This window comes from Mesoplodon bidens (genome assembly GCF_964165515.1).
Source record: "Mesoplodon bidens genome assembly, chromosome: 2".
NCBI classification, from domain to species: Eukaryota; Metazoa; Chordata; class Mammalia; order Artiodactyla; family Ziphiidae; genus Mesoplodon; species Mesoplodon bidens.
This window is the reverse complement of record NC_138177.1, coordinates 160788188-160810777: the sequence shown is the minus strand read 5'-3', so window position 1 is coordinate 160810777 and position 22590 is coordinate 160788188. Positions and strand designations below refer to the sequence as shown.

Genomic DNA, 22590 nt, shown 5'->3' with positions numbered 1-22590 from the left:
TCTTTATCACATGGGAAACAGGAGCAGAGTAAATGATTGGCTGGGATTCGTCATACATCCCCCGAGCTCCAAGCACAGCGCTGGTCTCCACTAGACCAAGCTGCCTTGTCCTTGGGCTCAAGAAAATCCTGCACATCAGATGAAGGTCAAGAAGGTGCAGGCTCTTCTGATGAACATACGCTTGGACTTTCCTGCCTTCTCACGACTTCTAGTGACCACAAGATCCAGAATTCAATGTCAGATCCAGAATTCAGTCATTTTACTGGCCCACATCCCCTTAAAAAAATGCCACAACAGGGGATACAAACATTTAACACACTTTATTGATTTAGGGGCCAAACAAGGCAGCATTTGGACAGTTAAGAAAGGCACCTCATTGAAAATAATACATCACAGTGTTGTTGAGTGATCCCAGTCACAGGATTTGAGGATGGAAAGGACAATCTTTGGATAAGGTCGCTTAGGACACTGGCTCATTTATTAAAAAGGGTCCTTTCACACGACATGGATGGAGGAGGGCAAGAGTGTAGGACTGTGGCATATGCTGGGTGGCTGTTGAGAGCTTACCCACGAGAGCCGGTGGGCTGGTACATCAGTGGTAAGTTGGGAAGGGAGTGAGACCAGCCTGCTCCACCTGCCCCATGACTCCAGTAAACCTGATTTGCTGAGCCACTACCCCCATGAACATACTCTATTATCTCTTTCAAATGGGGAGATGACTTTTTGATCTCATGGTATGGGGAACCAGGGTTAGTAGTCAACTCCTGCCCTGTTCCAAGCTACAGGACAGACAGGACAACAGTGTGATTTCCTGCATTCCTGGGCTGGCATGAGGTTCTGATAAAAGCTGAGGTCTTAGGGCACTGGCTTTAAAAAATATCGTCACCAGTCTGGAGTAAATGACAACGTGATTCCTTAGAAATAATACTGCATCTCCCTGTTTCTATTTATACCCTCCAATCAGTGTTCTAAAAAATCAATTTTTCCCTTTGCTTATACTTTTTAGGGCTCCTACACCATGGAAAAGAAGTTGCTTCACTACAGCACTGCTGCTCTCCCCATTCTCCTCTTGAGCCCTCACCAATCCGCCCTCTCCATCCTTACCCTGACCACCCCTCCCCTCTGCCCAGCACCTAAGAGCAGGGATCACGCCGCAGGGTGATGAGCAGTGGTGCAGTCTCGCCTGGCCTTCTGTTACTAGGCTGAAATAGAGAGGAAACAAGAGAGAACAAAATGGATTTTTAAAAACCAAGTAAATATCAGAGAAGCTTGGCATGCACGCCCCGGCAACCAAATGCATTAAACACTGGACATTTCTCTGCCAGGTGAAAGCTTTCATGCCTGCTGAGGTTAAGGTTCTGGAATTAAATGAAGCAAAAATTGAATCGTACCTACCCTCAAAAGGGCATATGCAACCCCAACGATCTTCCACTTTTCACTGATAGCCCCCAAATCACACGCACGTGTGTACACACGTGAATGCATATCGATGGATGACAAGTATTTGAGTAAGGATCACGCACACTCTATCAGCAAACATTCAGGGACCTCACCTTTGAGGCCAAATGCCTGCAACTGTCCCTACTTGAAGAGGAGTCGACTCCAAGATTCATGAGGCCACCCTCACCCAGAGAAGGAGCCCAGATCCCCACAGACATAGCTGACAGTTTTGGTTTCACTCTCCTTCCTTGTCCATTCCCAGAAGTCATGTGCTTCCCAGAAACACCCCATGCCAGACTGGGTTTCCGTTAAGAATGGATGGAGTTAGTTTACAGCCAGGGAAACGCGGCAGAGCAGAGTCAGCAGACACTCACTTGAAGCAGACAAAGAGGGACACGAGAGGGCCACGTACCCATAGCCAGCTTCCAGATGGACAGAGGACAAAACCTCTGGCGGTCCCACAGACAGCAGGAGAACTCAGGTCAGATGGGGACTGGGCACTTTACAGTCCACTCAACTGAGTCAGCAGATTACACTGGGCAGGTGGCATTATTTATTGGACCTGCCACTGATTTTTTTAATGGTTTTTTTCCAGAGGCTGCTGTTTTTGTGGTCCCTCACAGCAGTCTGTTAATTCATCTGTTTGCCCCAAATCAAACCAGAGACCAAAAGGCACAGCATGAACCTCAGGAAATGCTTAATAGTTGGGAGCTGAGGTTAGGAATAAAAGCTGGTTACTGCCACAGGTGATCTTATTTTTGGGGTGATCCTTTCTTGGGGAGACTGGCCACCACCATCATGACACAAGGGGTGAAGGATTGGATCTGGAAGGGAGATGGTTTGAGTTTAAAAGCGATACATCTGATTTGGGTTTCACATCCTGCAGAGAGACTGGGTTTGAATACACTCTAATCAAAATGATCCCAAAATGATCCTTAAATCACTGTTTTGTTCACACTTGGAAACAGAGGCGAACGTTAAAAATAAAAACAAACCTACCCTGGTCTCTCTTTGGGGAAGTGGACTGGCTGCCCTCAGATGCCCAGCCTGGATGTTCAGAAGATAGTCGAAATTCAAAAGGACCTTTCACCTGGTTTAATTCTTTGGCAACAATCCAGTATTCAACACAGGTCCCAAATGATTCCTACTTTACAGAACCATGGTGCAGTTCACAGAAACATTCCAACTTAGCCTGGCTCTTTCTATGGTGATACCCTCTGCAAGTAATTTCTGGAATCTATAATGTAAGTGCCTTTTCCTTCCTGTTTAGGGGGAAAAAATTAATGATCCCTTTCCACACACTGACTCATTTGGCTTTTCGTTACGGGTGAGAAAACAAGTGGAATTTCTGGCCAACAGTCTGCCACTAGGAACTGTGGCCCTGCCTGACTTCATGTGACCCAGGACTTCTAATTAGCTGTTGGAGATGGAAAAAATACTAGGGAACTGGAATGCCTGGTAGATATCTGAGTAAGTTTATTTTGGTCAAAAAATAAAATCTAGAGTATGGCTAAAGAAATAAACAGCTAGTAAAGCAATCTTGCCTATAACTTAGAAAGTAGGAGAGTGTACACATACTTATACCGACACACTCATGCACGCACGCACACACAGATGAGATGAGAGTTGCACACACGCCAAAGATACATGAAGCAAGTGCTTTTTTAATCAGTACGTCAAACGATACTCTTGCTGGCCTGAAGACGCTTCCCTCTGCCTGCTCTGCCATTCCCACCCACTCCTTCAACAGGGATAGGAAGAAGAAAGAAGTTCCTTTTTGGACCCAACATTATATAAACATAACCAAGTCTTTACATGTGGCTTTGGAGAAGGCTGCTAGGATGCTTGCAAACACAACGTCAGGGGTCTGGGATGCGTCGATGGCAGAGTGGATCCCCCGTTTACTGTAGTACTCCACCAGCGGGGCAGTCTGAGTGTGATAGGCCTCCAGGCGGATTTTCAAGGCTTTCTCATTATCATCTGATCGGCGGACCAAGGGTTCCCCGGTGACCTGCGAACAGGAAGAGGGTAATGAAAGGCCAGGACTCAGCAAGTTCTCCTAATGCAATGCTGGATGCAGATCTGAGACATGCTGTCTGATCCCGAAGTCCATCAGAGGGAGAGACAAGACAATCTAGACGCCCTCCAATAAACAACTATAAAGAACTTCACTATTCCCAGCAAGTTGGTCCCAGGAGCAGACCACTCGGTCCAGAGAAATCAGGGAGCCTGAAACAGCAACTGTGAGGAAAGGGCTGAGACAGGGGGATAGACAAGGTCTCTCTCTCATGGCTTGTGCTCAGGCTGTTCAGCTTCCGAGACAAACACTTCTAGGGTGAGAAACAAGAAAGACAGAGGGGCTTCCCTGGTGGTGCAGTGGTTGAGAGTCCGCCTGCCGACGCAGGGGACACAGGTTCGTGCCCCGGTCCGGGAAGATCCCACACGCCGGGGAGCGGCTGGGCCCGTGAGCCATGGCCGCTGAGCCTGTGCGTCTGGAGCCTGTGCTCCACAACAGGAGAGGCCACAACAGTGAGAGGCCCGCGTACCGCAAAAAAAACAAAACAAAAATAAAACCAAAAAAAAAAAGACAGAGGCCCCTGAGACCAGGAGAATACATCAAAATCACAGATGCAGTAGCAATTAGCATCTCAGCTGCATAAGTATTCAGTGTTTTTACTGGGGTGCTGGCCATCAACATTCTGAAAGTGGCAAGTGACAGGGAACACTGAGTCATAGAACTGCCAACTCTGTGAAACGTGACTAAGTTGACAGATAGCTTTGGAACCTGTATGACCTGATGAACTTGTCTCATATAACACAGGTAAATCCAGGAAATTCTTACTGTTGCCTGCGTGTTCTAAAACAGACAAGGTGAACTATTTATGGCAAATGTCACAGTGAACATGTATGAGACCCCCCTTTTACATCTGCAAACAATTAAAGACTGTCATAGGAACTTGGCAGTGTTAACCTGGCCAAGCTCTTCTGAATCTGTAGGGCACAGTACAGTCACTAGAGAGAGAAGATATTCTTCTGAAGCAGGACTGGTCAACAAACATCTCTTCAGTACTGTCCTCCCAACCGTGGCTCTAATCCAGGGCTTCCAAGCAGCCTTCTCCTGATTAGTTCACCATTTAGGTTGCCATGATGCCAGGAAGGGGCTGCTCTGGACAAAAGACAGGTACAAACTGGGCACTGGGAAGTGGCTGGCACTGGTGGCTACCTCAAGGTCAAGCAATAAACCACCTGGAGGAACACTCTAAAGATGAGCCACGGCCCATGTGATTTACGTGACAGCAATATTTCTCATGGTTAAGTTCGTAATATTGGTAGGGATAAAGGGAAAATGGGAAGAACAAAGGGAAGAAAGAAAAAAGAAAAAAAAGTGAAGTAAGAGAGAGGAAGGAAAGAAAAGGAAACTTCCCATCCTGAATTTACATACATCATCTTTCATGGGCTCCTTTGGGGGGTTGAACTCCTCGTGGTAGGAACGGCCACTCTTGGGGTGAATCAGTCTGAAAGACAGCAAATGCACAGGAATCAGGCTGCCGGAACCCCAGGGGTCTCCAAGATGACAAGCACAGACAGAGAAGCTGGATGCAAGGACTTTAATCCAGCAGAGAACCTTGTTACAGGAATCTCTTGCTTAGGAAAATAACTGGGCATATGCCAGAGGGAGTATGTTTTCTCTTTTGACCCAACATTAAAATACATGGCTGGCTGAAGAGGCTGGTATCACGACAGCCTAATTCGGCTGTGTGAGACCATTCCGATTCAGGCCTTAAGCTGAATTCAGGGGCTACAGAGCAACGAGTCACGATCCCTGCTCACAAACAGTGATTAATTTCGAGGGGGAGACAAATGTGGAAATAAATAACTACAATAAATTTGGTAATCCTTTAACAGAGATTTGGACAAAGTGCCATGGGGGACAGAGGACAGAGAAACTAACCTTATTTTCTACACTAGTTTGGTTATAAAACCAGAAAGGTGCTATAGGAAAAACATGTGCTATGGATGCAGACACCAGCAGACAACGCTGAACACCTCTGCGACCACACAGACACAGAAAGCCCAGCCATCAGAGGGAAATATTCAAGGCATCAGGGAAAACAACATATTAAGTCATAGAATAAAGAGCTCAAGAAGCAGCATTTACTTGGCACAGAATATGTAGCTGGCAGCTGCATCTCTGCTGTGTCCCCTTAAGCAACAAGCCCACGCTCCTGACTGGGAGTGGTCACACCACAGGAGCCCCGAAACCTAAGAAGGGAAGGAGGCAGGCCAAACACTGCTCAGCAGCTGGTGCCCACAACTTCGCGTGGCTTCCCAATTCTATGCCAACCAAGGTCTGCTTATTTAACTGATGGCTACTCTCCTCATGAAGGTCTGTTAGGCCAGAGCTTCCCAACATTCTTCACCTCTTGGCATACACAGAAGGTACTCAGGGTGCTTGCTCTGGTGGCTGAGGGGGTCAATATCTCAGCACATCAGTTGGGAAAGTCTGGGTTAGACTATCGAAGCCACACGTTTGTAAAATGTGATATTGTGTTTTAATGACAGCATATTTTGGGGGGCCAAGTGGTCCATTTATAGAATAAGGTGGTCCATTTACAGCATGGGGGACAAGCTGATAGCAGAGTGAGTAAGTTACACTGAGTGGGCCTGTGACTGCAATCATGTAACACGAGGTTGGGTCCTCCTTTATTTGAGTTGCTGGAGTGGTTCCTCTGGTGCATCCACTGGGAAATGACACCCACTAGGAGACCCAAGGAGAGGAAGAGCAGAAGCTGCGGGGCTCAGCTACAGCTTTCCTTTGGGAAGGGCTGGGGGCATGAAGTGTGGACCACGTTTCTTTTTTTTGGCCACGCTGTGCAGCATGCAGGATCTTAGCTCCCCAACCAGCATCGAACCCATGCCCCCTGCGGTGGAAGCGCGGAGTCTTAACCACTGGACCGCCAGGGAAGTCCCTGGACGTTGTTTCTTCACCTTCTGGAAAGCACGGGGCACACAGCAGCCAGGCTGCAACAAACACAATTCTCTCCTCTCCACATCTCTACATCAGCTCTTGCGCATTCCCGGATTCCCTCAGCCCTCCAGTTACATGTAACACTGCTCCGTCCCCACTTCCAAGTATCATTTTAAGAAGAAGGCAAGACTCATTCCCTAGAAGGGAAAAGAAACCAATCTCCAAGTTCTTAAAATGGGACTGGTCTTAAGTACCAACCAAAACAGCTCTACAAGCCACGGAGCCTGGCCTGGAGGCGGAGGTGAAGATGTGGAGGGATCGGGCTGGGATGCTACAGCCACTGCTACCTGGGGTGTGATACTTCAGACACCTGTTTTCTCATCCACAAAATGGGGATGGTACAAGACATTAGGCTAATGATACCAGAGAGCCAACACTGAATAGGTTAAAAATCAAAACCCACCAGCCATACTTATGGCAAGAAATAAAATAATAACCCATAGAAGTGAGGTCAGAGCCAATTCTGAAGACATTTACAGTGGGGTCCTTATCATGTCAGATTTAAATAAGATCGACACTAAACTGGCTAGTTCCTGACTCTTTTTCTTGCAACAATCAGCATAGTGGACGAGGAGGCAGAAAACAGGTTTTTGGTGCTAGTTCTGCCACTGATATGCAAGTGGGCTTGGAAAAACACCTTAACACAGTCTGACCTGTTCTGTTTCCTCCTCTGTAAGGGAGAGGGCCACACTACACCACTCACTTCCAAACCGAGAGACCGAGTCTTGTCTCTTTTGCCCTCTACAATTCTGGAGTTTGTTCTTCGGAATCTCTCAGTGCCCCACCAGCCAACCCCAGTCTCCATCACCTCACTGGTGGATCACATCAGGCTCCTCCAAGTGGGGTCCTTGTCTGTTTCTTATTTCCCTCAATTTAACCTGTATACCAGGACCAAGCTAATGTTCTTAAAATGCTGTATCTGCCACAACGCCTAGTGGCTTAAGAACATCCCATGAGTCCTGACTCAGTCATGTCTACCCTCTCTTCCTTGGCAGACCTTCCCCAGCCAGGCTCCCATTCCACCTTCCCAACCGCATTCATTCTACCACCCAGCCTCCCAGGCCATTTCTCCAGCTCTGGACAGACATTCCGCCAGAAGCCTTAGCTACAGCCTCTCCCTCAATGCATACTCATCCTTGCCTCTACTCCCTTGTGGGAAAGCCTCAGCAAAATCCTCTCTATCCAGGAAGGTCAAGTCAGCCTTTACACCTCTCCTAGCCAGACTTCCCTCCCTGCCCCCAGGCTGTCTTCCTGGACCCCTACTGCACTAAACAGCCCGCTCTGAGGTCAGACATGGGCACCAGCATATTGTTCTATATTCTCTATTGGTCCCCTGCTCCCAGAGCTGTGCCTGCACAAAGCAGGCACTTAGGAAGCTGCGCTGATCAGATCAAAGGCCCCTCGTGTCACCTAGTACTATTAACATCTGCTTTGCAATGTCCGGGACCCCAGCCCTGGTCATGTCCCTTCTTGTCAACCCTACTGCTTCTTGGACTACATCAACTTTGCTTGCCTACTCTGTGCCAGAGCAAAGAAACAAGATTCCTGCACTGAAGGAGCCTATGCAATAGCTGGAAACATGAAACCTGGACATTTGAAAAGAAAATTAATACACGGTGGATCCCACTGTATCTAACACAGCCTTCCAGGTAACACTTGCTCTGCTGCCTCTCTCCTGAAAGACAGGGACTGCAGACACATGGAGAAAAATGTTCAACCTCATGAGGAAATCGAAGTAATAACATTTACAATCCGAAAACACTGCCCCCTTAATTAAAAAACTTACATGTACTATGATGGTCACAGCATGAATTTAACAATGGAAAACTGGAAGAACACAAATGTACAACAATCGGGGAACAATTAAGTCAATGATGGTTCATGTACTGTGAAATATCATGCAGCAATTAAAAATAATGGTCATGGAAGTCTGGTTCAAGATGGTAGGCTGACCACCTTCCTGAGGCTCCATTAAAGTGACTGAGGGGGCTTCCCTGGTGGTGCAGTGGTTAAGAATCCGCCTGCCAATGCAGGGGACACGGGTTCGAGCCCTGGCCTGGGAAGATCCCACATGCTGCGGAGCAACTAAGCCCATGGGCCACAACTACTGAGCCTGTGCTCTAGAGCCCACGCGCCACAACTACTGAGCCCCAGTGCTACAACTACTGAAGCCCACGCACCTAGAGCCCGTGCTCTGCAACAAGAGAAGCCACCGCAACGAAGAGTAGCACCCGCTCACTGCAACTAGAGAGAGCCCACGCACAGCAACGAAGACCCAACACAGCCAAAAATAAAAACAAATAAATAAATTGAAAAAAAAAAAGTGACTGAGGGATTAAAAAAAAGCTATATAGCCCATAATAAGGACAAGAATGGGAGGGTCTGTTAGTGGTTAAGAGCTTCCCACATGTTTTTGGAAGGCACAAGGCAGATGGTAGCGTGGTAGTGAAAGAGGGCTGAGGAAACTGTAGCCTAAAGCAGTGACACTTTTTAGGAGCAAACTCATCAGAAGCAGAAGCATTTCTGTGTTCAACGTTAACTACTATAGAGAAATAAGCACTTTAAAACAAAACACGCCAAAAAATTATGGTGTTATTCGCTAAGTTGGCTGTACCATGAGCAAGTTTTTCCTCAATTTTCTATACTGTGTAGATGGTCCTATTATTTTTATAATAAAAAGCCCACAGCAAGGTATGGCAACTCCAACTGAAATCGGACTTAAAAAGCACTAAAATGGAGATATACATGTAAGGAATTTAGTATTTCTTAAGCACCCAGGTAAGCAAGGCTCTGAAATATGCACAACATGCTATCTACCATGCACAATGGGTCCTTGAAGCAGGTACTATTACTTCCTCTCTACATATGAGGAAACAGCCTCAGAGAGGTTAAGAAACTTGCCTAGGGTCAGAGTTAAAAGGTGACAGGACTGAGTTGCTGCTGGACTTCAGATCCCTTGCTCTTCCTTCCACATCCCCATCCCATGTCACCAAATAAGGTCAATCCACGTGGAAACGGCACTAAGCTTCACGGGTGGGATTAGGCCGGAGCAGTTCCTGTCGTCTGACAAAGCTCTGAGGAAGCATGAAAAGAAGGGACCTTCAGGGGACAAATACCTTCCTGTGATTCTCCGGATCAGCAGAGAGTCTGGGATGCTGAATTCAATCACAGAATCAAGCTTCTCTTTCCTCTTCTCCATGAGGTCATCAAGCTGTAAAAAAGCGTGTGGCCCACCTAAGCTACCAGAGCTTGATAAGACCCATTTCCCTCAAAGGAATAAAGAGGCAGAGGGCCAGGATTTGCTTTCATGCAATGGTGATACAAAACCAAGCCACTCACCATTTCTGCCTGCCTCACAGTCCGAGGGAAGCCGTCTAAAAGAAAACCATTTTTGCATGGAGGCGTCTCCAAATTCTTCTCAATGAGCTCCACGACCATTTCATCGCTCACCTGGAAGTCAAGAACAAAACAATCTTGGGGTTAAATCCATTAACTAGGTGGCATTAGCCCAACTCCAGGGTCATAAGTTTATGTCTGTATAACCTGATTACTAAACAGGTTCTTGACCCCAAAGAAGCAAAAATCAGAGCAAATATGGAGTGGCTCCATTTGGAAGATTCAGTTTCATGATTATTTCTGTGGCTGCCATATACACATTCTCTTCCCTTGAGATTCTCCTGTGTCCCAGTAATCTGGGTGAGGGAAGAGGAGTGCCTATCACCCTGCCAGGAGACCTCCACTTCTTAGGTCCTGAAGGCCTCCCTGGCCATTAGTCAGAGTCCTAGCAATCAGATAACAGCTCCTCAGCAATCAGCTGTCTTCAAGACATAAGTGAGGACATATGGCTGAGAGACCACCTGAGGAGGGCTCTAGGAGAGAACGGGGGTTGACCAGAATGGAGAAAGGCACCAACTTTACCTGTTTCACAATTTTGATTAGGCTAACAGTAAAGCGACCCAGGCTGTCTCGGACATGAAGCAACAGAGAAGTTCACTGACCTTGGCAAGACTGGTTCAGAACCAAGGAACCAAGAAGCCAGCCCAACACTCCTCTGAGCCTCTCTAAAAACCCCAACAAGGATCCTTCCTAGCTTCCAAAAACTGGTTTTCCTCCTGGGCTTTCACTGCAAGAGAAGTTCCCTGCCAGTATTAGAGTGAAGGCTGTCCATTTTGGTAGCTAATGCTCTTATCTCCTGGGACCAGCTGTGAACTTGGGGACAAAGTATAAGCTCTGCGACTAAGTGAAGGCTGGCGATAAGTAATCTCATTGCCACAACCCCATTTTTTCTCAGTACGGGATCTTCCACCAAGACCCAAAGTCCAAAATATCTAGCCTTATGGCTTGACTTACGGCCTCATTAACACGAAGGGAAAGCTAGAAGTAAAGGGGCAGCTGGGCACACAGGCAGGGCTACACCAGGTCCAGAATCTCAAAGCCTGACAGGAGGCCCAGCACCCACCCCAACCAACATTCTAAGATACGTAAAGACCAGAGAGCCAAGCACAAAATGACTTCTTCCCAAGGCCAAGTCCCAGAATAACTCAGTTACAATTAAGCTCTGGCACTAATCAAAAAACATTTAGTAGGTAATAAATTGTACTTCTCCAATGAGATCAACTGGACTAAAAACAAGAGAAAATGCTATTATATTCACCAAATAAGGACTACTTTTGTCAACTGCCAAGCAACCCCTCTGTTAAAGACACAGAACAGAATCACAAAAGTAGATTAAAAACACTTCTGAGACTTCCTGAGTCCTCTCTTGAATCACCCATGAGTTCTGGCCTAGGGATGGCAGTTTCATTCTTGGCCTTAAAACTGGGTATATTACAAAATGTGCCAGCACAAAGGAACTTTAAGAATATCGTGAATAAAATAAGTGTCATAAATTCAGAATGAACCAAGTAACTTGCTACTGTAAAAGTTCATATAATGTGCAAGTTTGTTAAAACACCCCGCAGCACAGGGCTGTCCAACAGAACTTTCTACAATGATTAAAATGTTCTATATCTGTGCGGGCTAGCAAAAACTTGAAATGTGGCAAGTGAAACTGAGGAAGTTAATTTTAAATTAAATTAAATTAAAATTAGCTTCAGTAGTTACATGTAGCTGGTGCTCACCCTATTAGGCAGGGCAGATCTAGACTCTGAGGAATCTCAACATTCACTGGTACCACCAAACCTACCAGTTTCCCGGCATCCATAGTTGCCTTCAGCTTTTTTCCCAGCTCTGAGCCAGAAGCCACCATGGCCCTCAGCATGTCCCCAGTAGCCAAATGGCAGACACAGAAGTTTTCAGCCAACTTGGGTGCCTATGAAGGGGAAGACAAAAAACAAGATACGGTTAACAGTGCAGGCCTTGGAGTTAGACTGCCTGGGTGTGAACCTGGCCCTGCCACTTACTGGCTATGTGAACTCAGACAAATGCCTATTTCCTTACCTGTAACTGGGATAAAAGTACCTTACATTATATTCTAACATATGCTTATAGGGTTGTAGTTAAGAATTACATGAGATAATACCTATAAGGCACTTAGAACAGTGCACCTAGCACAGGAAGCCATCATAAATATCAGCTATTATCACTACTTCCACTAGACACACTAGTGACACATAAGCCTCAGTTTCCCCATTATAAATGGGAAAAACAGAAACAGCAGTACCAACACTTCACACGGTTGCTCAGAAGTTTAAATGAGTTCATGTATATAAAGCACCTGGCACAATGCCTGGCATGTAATGTGCTGAATGAATATTCGCCAAAGGGATGGACGTGTGGCTGTCAAGTACTGTGGTCACCAGTGTGGGAGGCAGCTGGAGCCAGGCGCAGAAGTCTCCCTCAGGCAGACTCGGTTCTTCCCTTCCCTGTCACTAGGTAGCTGCATTATCTGGGCCAAATCACTTAACCTCTCAAGAGGCTCCGTTTTCTCATCTGTCTAAAATGAAGGCAAAAAGTCTCTGTCTCAGAAGGTAGCTGTGAGGATCAGACGAGATATATATATGAAGAGCACCTGGCAAACAGTAAGTGCTTAGTAGCTTTAGGGAGCAGGATAGCCTTTTGGCTAAGAGCATGGGCTTGAGAGTCAAACGCCTGGGTTTCAGACACCAGGTCCACCAATGACTGGTTATGTGACTTGAGAAGAATTATACCATTTTTCTAAATTTTAAATTTCCTCTAGGTAAAATGGAGATAGTAATAGTACCTGTATCACTGGGCTGATGAGATTATATAGAATTCCACATATGCAGGGCCAGGCACTTTGTAAGTGCTCAGTGAACATCAGCTGTTACTGTAACCCCCGTCTTAATTCCATATTCATTCATACAGAAAGAAAATACTAATACTTCGAAGATGCCTCTTCTAAGAACCCTGCTGGGTACCAGGGAAACAGATGAATAGGAGACACAGACTCTGTCCTCTATGAGTTCATAGTTTGGTGACTATACCACAGAATAAAGACTAGAAGAGAAGAGACCCTGGAGAGTTCGACATTGGTTTTGTAGTGGCAAAAAAGAATGCAGAATTCATGAGGAATAGAATCAGTTCAAGGAGCCTAACACTTTGCTTTCTGGTTCAATTGTTTTGGAAAAGAAGTAGGGTGGGAACCTTGTTCAAACCAGTTCATCGGGAGCTTTCTTAGGTGCACGTGGTAAAGGCTAAATAGACAGGGCTCAGGGCAACAAGTGCTGGTTTGTGACTCATGGACTGATTCAGCTCAGAGAACTGACTTCACAGCAAAATGGAACCAAGATGAGGTATTTAAAACCGCACTTGGGAAACCAGTGAAGGTCAGGATGCCCTGGTGATGGAAAACCTTCTGGTCCTTCGGGCTGGCACAGTGGCCACAAACCCAGAGAGCTGTGCTTTTCTGCCGATCTTTCTCCTTGGTTGCTGAAATTAACTTGGGTGAAAAACTGGGAGGTCAGGCTTGTTCCAGGGGAAAGAGTAACCAAAACACCAGAGAAGAGCTGTTAGCACAGAACCTAACCTTCCAATTTTTACCACTCTAAACCATAGGACTCTTCTGTGCTATTTCAGGTGACTAGACTCTCCGGCTGTGTGGAAGCACACTCCCAGAGGGAAGACGCAGCATGGCGGAAGACTAACTCCTTCATTTCTTGCGGGCTGCACGAGAGTCAATGGGGTGGGCTGCAAAGAGCATGAACTTTGGAGTCAGACAGATTTGCACATGAACCCTGGCTGCCCTCAATAGCTTTATGACCTTTGGCTAGTTACTTAATTTCTCAGAATCTCAGTTTCCTTACCAAATAGGGATAATGTCTACTTCATAGGGCTGTTGTGAGGATAAAATGAAATAAAGCACCCAAAATATCAGACACACCGTAGGCATTCAGTAAATGAAAGACCTCCTTTCAAGGTCTTTTTTATTTTATTTTATTTTTTTGCGACACGCGGGCCTCTCACTGCTGTGGCCTCTCCCGTTGCGGAGCACAGGCTCCGGACGCGCAGGCCCAGCGGCCATGGCTCACGGGCCCAGCCGCTCCGCGGCATGTGGGATCCTCCCAGACCGGGGTGCAAACCCGTGTCCCCTGCATCGGCAGGCGGACTCCCAACCACTGTGCCACCAGGGAAGCCCAAGGTCTTTCTTTTTTGCATTACTCTTTACTTGCAAACTATAGAAGCAGCCTGATGAAATAGCTGTATTTCATTCCCCTTACACTTCACGCTTATACTTTTTTTTTTTTTTTTTTTGCAGTGCGTGGGCCCTCTCACTGCTGTGGCCTCTCCCGTTGCGGAGCACAGGCTCCGGACGTGCAGGCTCAGTGGCCATGGCTCACCGGCCCAGCTGCTCCGCGGTATGTGGGATCTTCCCGGACTGGGGCACGAACCCGTGTCCCCTGCATCGGCAGGCGGACTCTCAACCACTGTGCCACCAGGGAAGCCCTTATACTTTTTTTAGAGCAATGTCTCTCCTACTCCAAACCACCAGAGGGTACTGCTAAAATGCAGATTCTGATTCTACAGGGCCGCCCTGAGCATCTGCATTTTAAACAAGCTTCCAGGCCTGGCTGTGCTGCTGACCCCTGGACCACACTTAGCTGCTGCTGAGGCCCTGAGCCACATGTGTCTCACTAGCCATGGGCTACTGTTGAGCCCAAGAAATAGGCCCCCCATCTGTATGAGAAACCTGTGGTTTGGGAAGGGGGTGTGGTTCAGAATGGCTAAAACCACTAGGGAGGCAGCACGGTGAGGTTAGTGTTCTCATGCGTCAGTGTATTATCACAATCATCCGGGGTACTTGCTAAAAATACAAAGCCAGGCCTGCCCTTGAAGTGTATGATTGAGTGGTTTTCAGGTAGCATGGTGGGACTCTGACGCACACAGATTGTGAAGCCCTGGGGCAGGGGTGCAAGACTGGGTTTTATAGTGGTACAGATCTGGGATTTACAGTTTACTCACTGTGTCACCTTGAACAAGATATATAGCCTTAAGGCCTTGGTTTCTTCATCTCTAGAGTACAGTAAGTCAAGCTGCAAACTTTCAAAGCTGCAGACGTGCGTTCACACGTCCAATCATGTAAGTTCACGTGTCTGGCATACACTCTCACGTGCATGCATCCTCTACAAGTGGTTGCGCTTTTGTATAGTTTACCGTACAGTACTGTATAAGAGTACAGAAGTATAGTATCTTTATTTCAAGCCCAGGATGTCCTGAAACAAGTGTAAAAGCAGCGGTGATGTAGCTGGTACTGCTAAGAAGTACCAGGAATTGGAGGCCCAGAGAAAGGACGAAGACAGAAAAGAGGAAGAAGTAACTGAAGAACCGAAGAGATTCACGATGCAGGAAATGGCAAGGGGATTTTCTTTATTTGAGGAGGCACTATTAGATTTTGAGGCACAGCACCTGAACGTAGGACGGTACACAAAGGCTGCAGCAGCCGTTCAGAATGCAATCCAGCGGTACTGTGCCATCTATGACGAGAAAAAAAGAGCTACTACCCAGACATCACTGGATCATTTTTTCAAGAGGGTAGATAGAGTTGAATCCAACAAGGAACCAGAACCTGTGCCATCGACGTCAGACGTGAGTGAAACTGCAGCTTGCCCCCCGTCTCCTATTGCTGACGATCCTTCAGCTCTACCATCTCCCACCTCCTCTCCCTACTCCAGTCGGTAACTCTTCTTGCCTGTTCACCCTATGCCCCTGTATGCCAGCTGTTGTACTGTACCACTGTACTTTTCAAGGTACTGTACTGTATGATTAAAAATGTTTTCTTTATTTTATTTTTATGTATTACTGGTGTGAAAAGTATTATAAACCTATTACAGCACAGTACTATATAGCTGATTGTGTTAGTTGGGTACCTAGGCTAACTTTGTTGGACTTACGAACAAATTTGACTTACCAACACGCTCTCGGAATGGAACTCATTTGTATGTAGGGGACTTACTGTACAGACAACAATGTCTACTTTCAGAGCTGTTATGGGGATTTGGCAAGATCATACACACAAAAGAATCCAGCATAGTGCCTGGCATTTAGGGAAATAAAGGGAAAATGTCAGTCTTTAAGATTTGATTTAATCAAGCTCACTTGTTTTCTTACCTCGAAATCATCTTTCTACTGCTGTCTTTCCCACTTCCACCTCCAACGCTTCTGTACATGTAGCTGCAATCATCTCCTAAAATACTGCTGGACATATTACCCACCCCCCAACAAACATACATTCAGAAGCCTCAACGTTCCCCCAGGGCAACAGGGGAGAAGTCTCAATACCTTAGTCCAGCACTCAGTGTCGTCCACAACCAACTTCCTATACCTCCCAAGCTACTCAAATTTGCCTCCACAAGTCCCCTACCAGGATGCCCTGCACAACGGCAAACAGCTGCTCTATATATGCTTTCCAATTACATAAGCCTCTCCATGGACCTTGGCTCAAGATCCTCTCTATGCAAGAATGCCCTCTCCCTTCCTCCTACTGGTCCAAGCTCTACCCTCCTCTGTAGTCAAATTCTGAGCATATCTCTCCCACCAAAAACCCTCCCCAACTACCCTTTCTTCCTCCAAGAAGGAATCACATCAACATCAGCTAACTGGGTGTTTGCAAGATGCCAAGCAATTTTTCCATGCATTGTTTTACAGTATTTAGTACGTATAATACATAACAAATATGTGAGGTAGTAACTATTTTTATCTGCATTTTACAAATGCAATTCAGAGGCTAAGTTGCCCAAGATCACAAAGCTAGTAACAACAGATCTGGCAACTGGCCTCAAGACTGTCGAGCCCTAGCTCTTATCCATGACACCACATGGCTTTACTAACAACACCCCGCCCCCGCCCCCCCCCACCCAGAGCCTTAGTGGCTGTCCTTGGGGAAGTGTGTGTATATGTGTGGAAGGGAGCACAGGGGGGCCTTCACGGTGCTGGCAATGTTCTGTTTCTTCATATGGGTATAAGCTACACAAGTGTGTTCACATGTGAAAATTCATCAAGCTGCCCACCTAGGACATCTGCACCTTTCTCTATGTATATTATACTTCAATTAAAAAGTTTTTTAAAAGCATAGAAACCTGTGTTTGAATTTCAGCTCTACCTGTTAACTGACCATGTAACCTCAGGCCAGAGATCCTTTAATCATTATAAATTGGATATATTAGTACCAACATCACTGGGTGTGTAGGAGGAAGAATGGAAGACTCTCAACAAATTATAGTTCTTTTCTAACCCCGAACTGTCCTAGCATTTGTCAGTCACTCATCTCACACTTCCCATATGGTACTCTGCACTAGTAAGTACTGCTTGCATGCATGTTCATTTCTGCCCCTACACCTAGACTGATAGCAACGATAAGATGGTAACACTGTTCAAGAATCAGTCACGAGGGCTTCCCTGGTGGCGCAGTGGTTGAGAGTCCGCCTGCCGATGCAGGAGACATGGGTTCGTGCCCCGGTCCAGGAAGATCCCACATGCCGCGGAGCAGCCAGGCCCGTGAGCCATGGCCGCTGAGCCTGCGCGTCCGGAGCCTGTGCTCCGCAACAGGAGAGGCCACAACAGTGAGAGGCCCGCATACCGCAAAAAAAAAAAAAAAAAAAAGAATCCGTCACGAATTCAAATCCTATCTTTGCTACTTTATGTATGTCCTGGGGCAAGATACACACTGGGCCTCAGTTTACCAGGCAAAGGCAAAGATAACAACAGGACCTTCCTCCTAGGGCTGCAGGATTAAATCAGATGACACCTGTAACATCTTTGGCTGTGGGGGGTAGGGTCTGTCACTTAACCCAGCAAAGGGTGACTATTTTGCAATATTAAACCCTCTTGAGAGCAAGGGCTGCCCTGCATCTCTGGCATGGAACTTATCCAACAAAACATGCATAGGGCAGGAGACAAATCTAACCCAGGGCAGCAGATAGCAGCAGAAAGAGCAGGAGCTTTGAGGTCATTCAGATGCAAGATCAGCCAATTACTTGCCCTGTAACCTAGAGAACAAGCTCTTTGAGCTTTAGTGTCTCTACCTGTAAAAGGGGGAGTAAGAGCATGGGTCTCACAGAGTTGTTTCTGCACTGTGAGCGTCAATGCACTGACATAACTGACAGAGCCTGACCTGCAAGATGGCAGCTGACGGCCTAGGTGTGCTGGCCTTGAAGAACTGGTGTCAGCTGGACACATGGAAGAAACTATGAAAGGGGCTGGCAGAGGAAACAGAAAACATACCCGTTTTAGCCACACCATAGGAACATCTAACCCTAAAAGGGAGACAGGGAAGTAAGGTTATTTAAACAAAACAACAAATCTAAGTGTTCCAGATGTTTTAGACATTATTATGTTGATGCAAAAGCAGGTAGTTTTAAAATGTTTAACTATTTTAGCTAAAAGTAAAAAGTTTTAAAAGGAAACAGATTATTTCAGTCATGCCAACATTAAATACCTAAAATACTGAGTTATGCAGGTATAAAAGGAAGCACTAGTGGGAAGAAAACAAACATTACTGAGCAGGCACTAGGCACTAACCCAGGTTAGGATTTTACATCAAAGACCACAAACATTTACCAGGCAGGCAACACAAATGAAGTGGGTCAAATATAAGCAACAGGCAGCGAAGAGGGCTATGCAGGGGATAGGAGAGCACATGGACCACCCAAAGCGGCATCTCCACTCAACTGCGTGCCACGCTGGAATGGAGGCTCAGAACCACCAGATCTGACTTCTCAAAGAGAAACGAGAGCTCTGGATTTTTAAGTGAAATTTCGCAACTGAAAACACTGTGTGGTCAACTTATTATTTTGAAAGCTGACAAATTATAGGGATAAATCAAGCATTTAACCTACCCTTACTGTACAAACCATACCAAATAGTAGGTGAGAAGTTTCTCTTTATAGAAATATTTCAGCTAATAAATGAAAAGGGAATGATATAAGTAGAACATCACCATTTTGCCACCCACAGTGAATTCCTGGACCCAGGCATTGAACACCAGAGATAAGCAGACACAGTATGCCTCCTAATGGACAGCACACCACCACCTGTGATGTTGGGCCAAAAAGTAAACCCAGATCTGGTTAATTGTTTTTTTACAGGAAAGAAAGAGGAAGATGTTAAATATGGCATGGGGATACAATAAAAAAATTCTCAGAAAGAGGGATACTCCCAGAATAAACAACTTCCACAAAAAAGCTGCAAGGAAAAAAAAAAGGGGGAACCTGTAAATTAAAAGGGACTTGAAATGATCATATTTGTGAGACAAATGAATGGAAATGTAAACATTTACTGTTATTATTGTTTTTAGGGGATAGTGTGCTTGTTTACAAAAAAGAATTTGTCTTTTAGAAATACACATTGAAATATTTACAAATGAAGTGTTATAATGTGTGGGAGCTGCTCTAAAATAATCTGTGAAGGGAGAGTGGATGGGGAAGGAATGGCCACCAGCTGATGGTAGCTGGGGCTGGATAATGGGTACATGGGGGCACATTACACAATCCTGTCTTCTTTTGTGTATTCAAACTCTTCATAATAAAAAGCTGGGGTGTGTCTGCAGGCTAAATTCTGCTGCAGGCTGCCACTTTGCAACCTCTGATTTAGGGACACTGTTTTTTTAAAACTCATTAAAACTACAACCACCAGTATTCTTATTGTTCCAGTTATGGAGAGAAAAGTGTACAGAGGTTAAGCGACTTGTGTAAATCTTACCCTTAAGTCCCAGCTCTAATCACATCTCCTCGACTTCCACAAGGCCTTCTCTGACCAACTCTCATCATACATACACCCTTATAAATCAGCTCATAGTATAATTTTCTTCAAAACGTCCTGAAAACATCACCCTTTACACCGAGATACAGCTGAGTTGGGGGGTGGGGGGATGTGTTACTAAGATAGGGAGTCAATAATTAGTGAAAACCTACTATGTGCCACGTTGTCATCTAGGTGTGCTTTACACACATATATAACCTAATTTTCCAGTATCCTTGTTAACTTTTGGTCTAGGGGGGCAAGGACCTTATCAGTCTCCTTTAGTACTCTGTCTCCAGTGTTCGGCGCTCATGACATGTTGAATGAGTAAGGTTAAGTATTAGCCCCATTTTTCAGGTGAGAGCAGTGAGGCTTAGAAGTTACAAAGCTTGCTAAACTATAAAGCCCTTGTCTCAGCACAGGGATGGGTTGTCCATTTCACAACTACTGAAATTATTAACTTCAATATGAACTAAGAAAAAACAACTCATGCATTTGAGCTACCTCATTTATCTCGGTCACTCACAGCAAAAGTCCGTAGAGTTTGGGATTAAACATTCCTAAACTGCAGGTTACCTAATAACGGAGGGTGGTAGCAACAGGAAAGAGGAGCATTCAATGTTACTGAGGACAAGGGGGTTAGGTAACAATGATCCCCAAAGGCAAATCGGCTCTGGCTATAGAGAGAAAAGGGAAAGTCGTCTTTCTTCACCTAGTAGACAAGAGCCAAAAAGCAAAGTCACAGGAATGAACTGAATCTCGAAGACTCCCCTTCTCCTCATCACGCACATGAATCTGTGTTCATCCATTTCCAGTAACCTCATCAAATAATGTGCTGGGTGTCACAGGAGCCCCAAGAATGAGGAAGACAAATGATCTGTCTGCCAGGACTTTGCAATCTTTGCAAAGGCTCAGAAGAGAAGAGGGGGCACAGAGCAGCACCCAGAACCCCATTCCCTTAGCAGATCAGACTTTCAGGAATTCCCTCTTTAGACCCTAACAGCAAGCAAAAACTTGAGGGCAGGGGTTGGGGGCAATGCCAGACCCCAGGCAGGAGGAGGATATTGATAATCCAACCTATGGGCTTCGAAATCCTAAGTGAGATCATAAATCCCAACCTTGATCTATGGGCCCATTATGTCCCAGGTGCCAAGTGAGGTCCCACGGTCAGCGGAAGGTAACTTCAGACTCCAATCACTCAGAGCCCTGAGGTTCCAGGCTCCATGAAGTCAATTTTGCTAACTTGAGAAAGCTGCCTGACCTCTCTGGGCCTGTTTTCTCACCTGTATATTGAGGTACTCTCTCCCATCCCCCCAACTTAACTGTCTCAGGCAGGTCATACCTCACTTCTCTTTGCAGTACTCCTAACCAGCACAGGCCAGCTCCCGCTTTCCCCCTTGAGCGGGAGATGCCACTCCACCTTCAGGCATTAGTCATTACCAGAAACGTCCCCCTACCCCGAGTGCCTGGAACGTAACCCTCGACAACCCACTACCAAATCGCAAGCAATCTGGGGTCCCTGCGTCCACTCGGGTTGTAATCTACATGCCTCAGCCCAGGGCTCACTTTACCCTTCAAATCTTCCCAGCTTCCAAACCCTTAAGGGGTCTAATGAGTCCTTAGGATCACCTAACACGGCACCTCAAGCCTGGGTCCCTCAAGAACTCTAACTCAGACTCCCTCGACCTCCAGTGTGGACCCTCCCCCAAACAACTGCTAGAACCCCAGACGCCAGCCAGGGTACCCCTCCAGGCTTCAGCCAGCGGGCCCGGCTCAGGGGCGACCCAGACCTCCGGCAGCCCTGACCTTGGAGTCCCACGGGCTCTGCCGACAAGCCCGGCTCAGCAACTCACCTGGGTACCCTTGCCGGCTCCGGGCGGCCCCAGAAGCACGGCCCGGATGCCTTCAGGACACTCTCTAGCCGGTTCGGCCACGGGCACGTTGGGAGCCATGGCCGCCAAAGCCTCTCGCTGCTCAACCCGCCGGCAGTCCTCGCAAGTCCACCGCTTCCAGGCCAGCGCGCCACGCACGCCCCCCTAGCTGTTCACACTGGCCCGTCGACACGTCCGTCAGTCCGCTCCGCCCACCCCTGAGCGTGACGGAAACTTCATCTTACCAACCACTCAGCGATACTGGGAAGGCTGCTTTTGATTGGACAGAATCGGTAGGGAGCAAGGAAGGGGCGGGCCACCATGGACGGGGCTGTGGGGCGCGCGACGGGTATGCGGAGTGGGCGGGAAAACATGAAGCAAGCCTAGGTAGAGGCCCGGCTGGGAGTTCTAGGTTGGCTTTTGACAGTTAATGACACCGGCAACCCCAGTGAAGTCCTATAAAATTGCCCGTGGGAGTACAAATGGATGAAATTAGTCTTAGAAGACAAATTGGCAAATATGTATCAAATATCCTTTGGTCCAGCAATTCCACTTCCAGGAATTCAAAGGACATCACCTGGGATATACGTAAAGATCTAACAAAGATACTAATTGAAGCACTTATAACAGCCCCAAAGTCCAAAACAAGTAAATAAAAAAACAAAAACGAAAAACAAAGGCAATATGCTATATGTTCAACAATAAGAGCTTAGTTAAATAAATTGTAACAAATTTGTATACTGGAATCCCCCCCCCCCGCAATGCATAAAATATTTAATTGCATGGGAAAATGTTCACCAAACAGGATACAAAACTACAGCTGCAACAAAACCCCAATTTGTTTGATAGTTACAAGTGATGATCTCTGTATAGTGTGATTGCAGGAGCTTCTCCCCTTCTTTGTGCATATTTATATTTTCAAAAAATTCTATAATGAATTCTGTAATAAACAGGAAAAGGTAGTTTTTCTCAAAAGAGATGACTTTCTCTTGGACAGATTTTTGGTGTGTGAAAGTTTCATCCACACCCCCCATGAAGCAACCCCTGAGGTCCTGG

The 22590-nt window shown here is 46.4% G+C and overlaps 1 protein-coding gene across 2 annotated transcripts; it reads right to left on the bottom strand.

The window, feature by feature from the left end:
- Window positions 1–301: 301 nt before the first annotated feature.
- AK2 (adenylate kinase 2) lies at window positions 302–21690 on the bottom strand. 2 transcript variants are annotated; one of them, XM_081225270.1, is made up of 7 exons: window positions 21517–21690; window positions 11655–11780; window positions 9809–9919; window positions 9586–9680; window positions 4883–4955; window positions 3256–3451; window positions 302–1202 (listed from the first exon to the last, which is right to left on the bottom strand). In XM_081225270.1, exons 1-7 carry the CDS (start codon window positions 21613–21615, stop codon window positions 1198–1200), a joined length of 705 nt encoding a protein of 234 aa, XP_081081396.1. In that variant the 5' UTR covers window positions 21616–21690; the 3' UTR covers window positions 302–1197. The 2 variants fall into 2 exon arrangements, with proteins under 2 accessions (XP_081081396.1, XP_081081395.1); XM_081225269.1 differs by lacking the exon at window positions 302–1202 and having other exon boundaries at window positions 3085–3451.
- Between the last annotated feature and the right edge of the window lie 900 nt (window positions 21691–22590).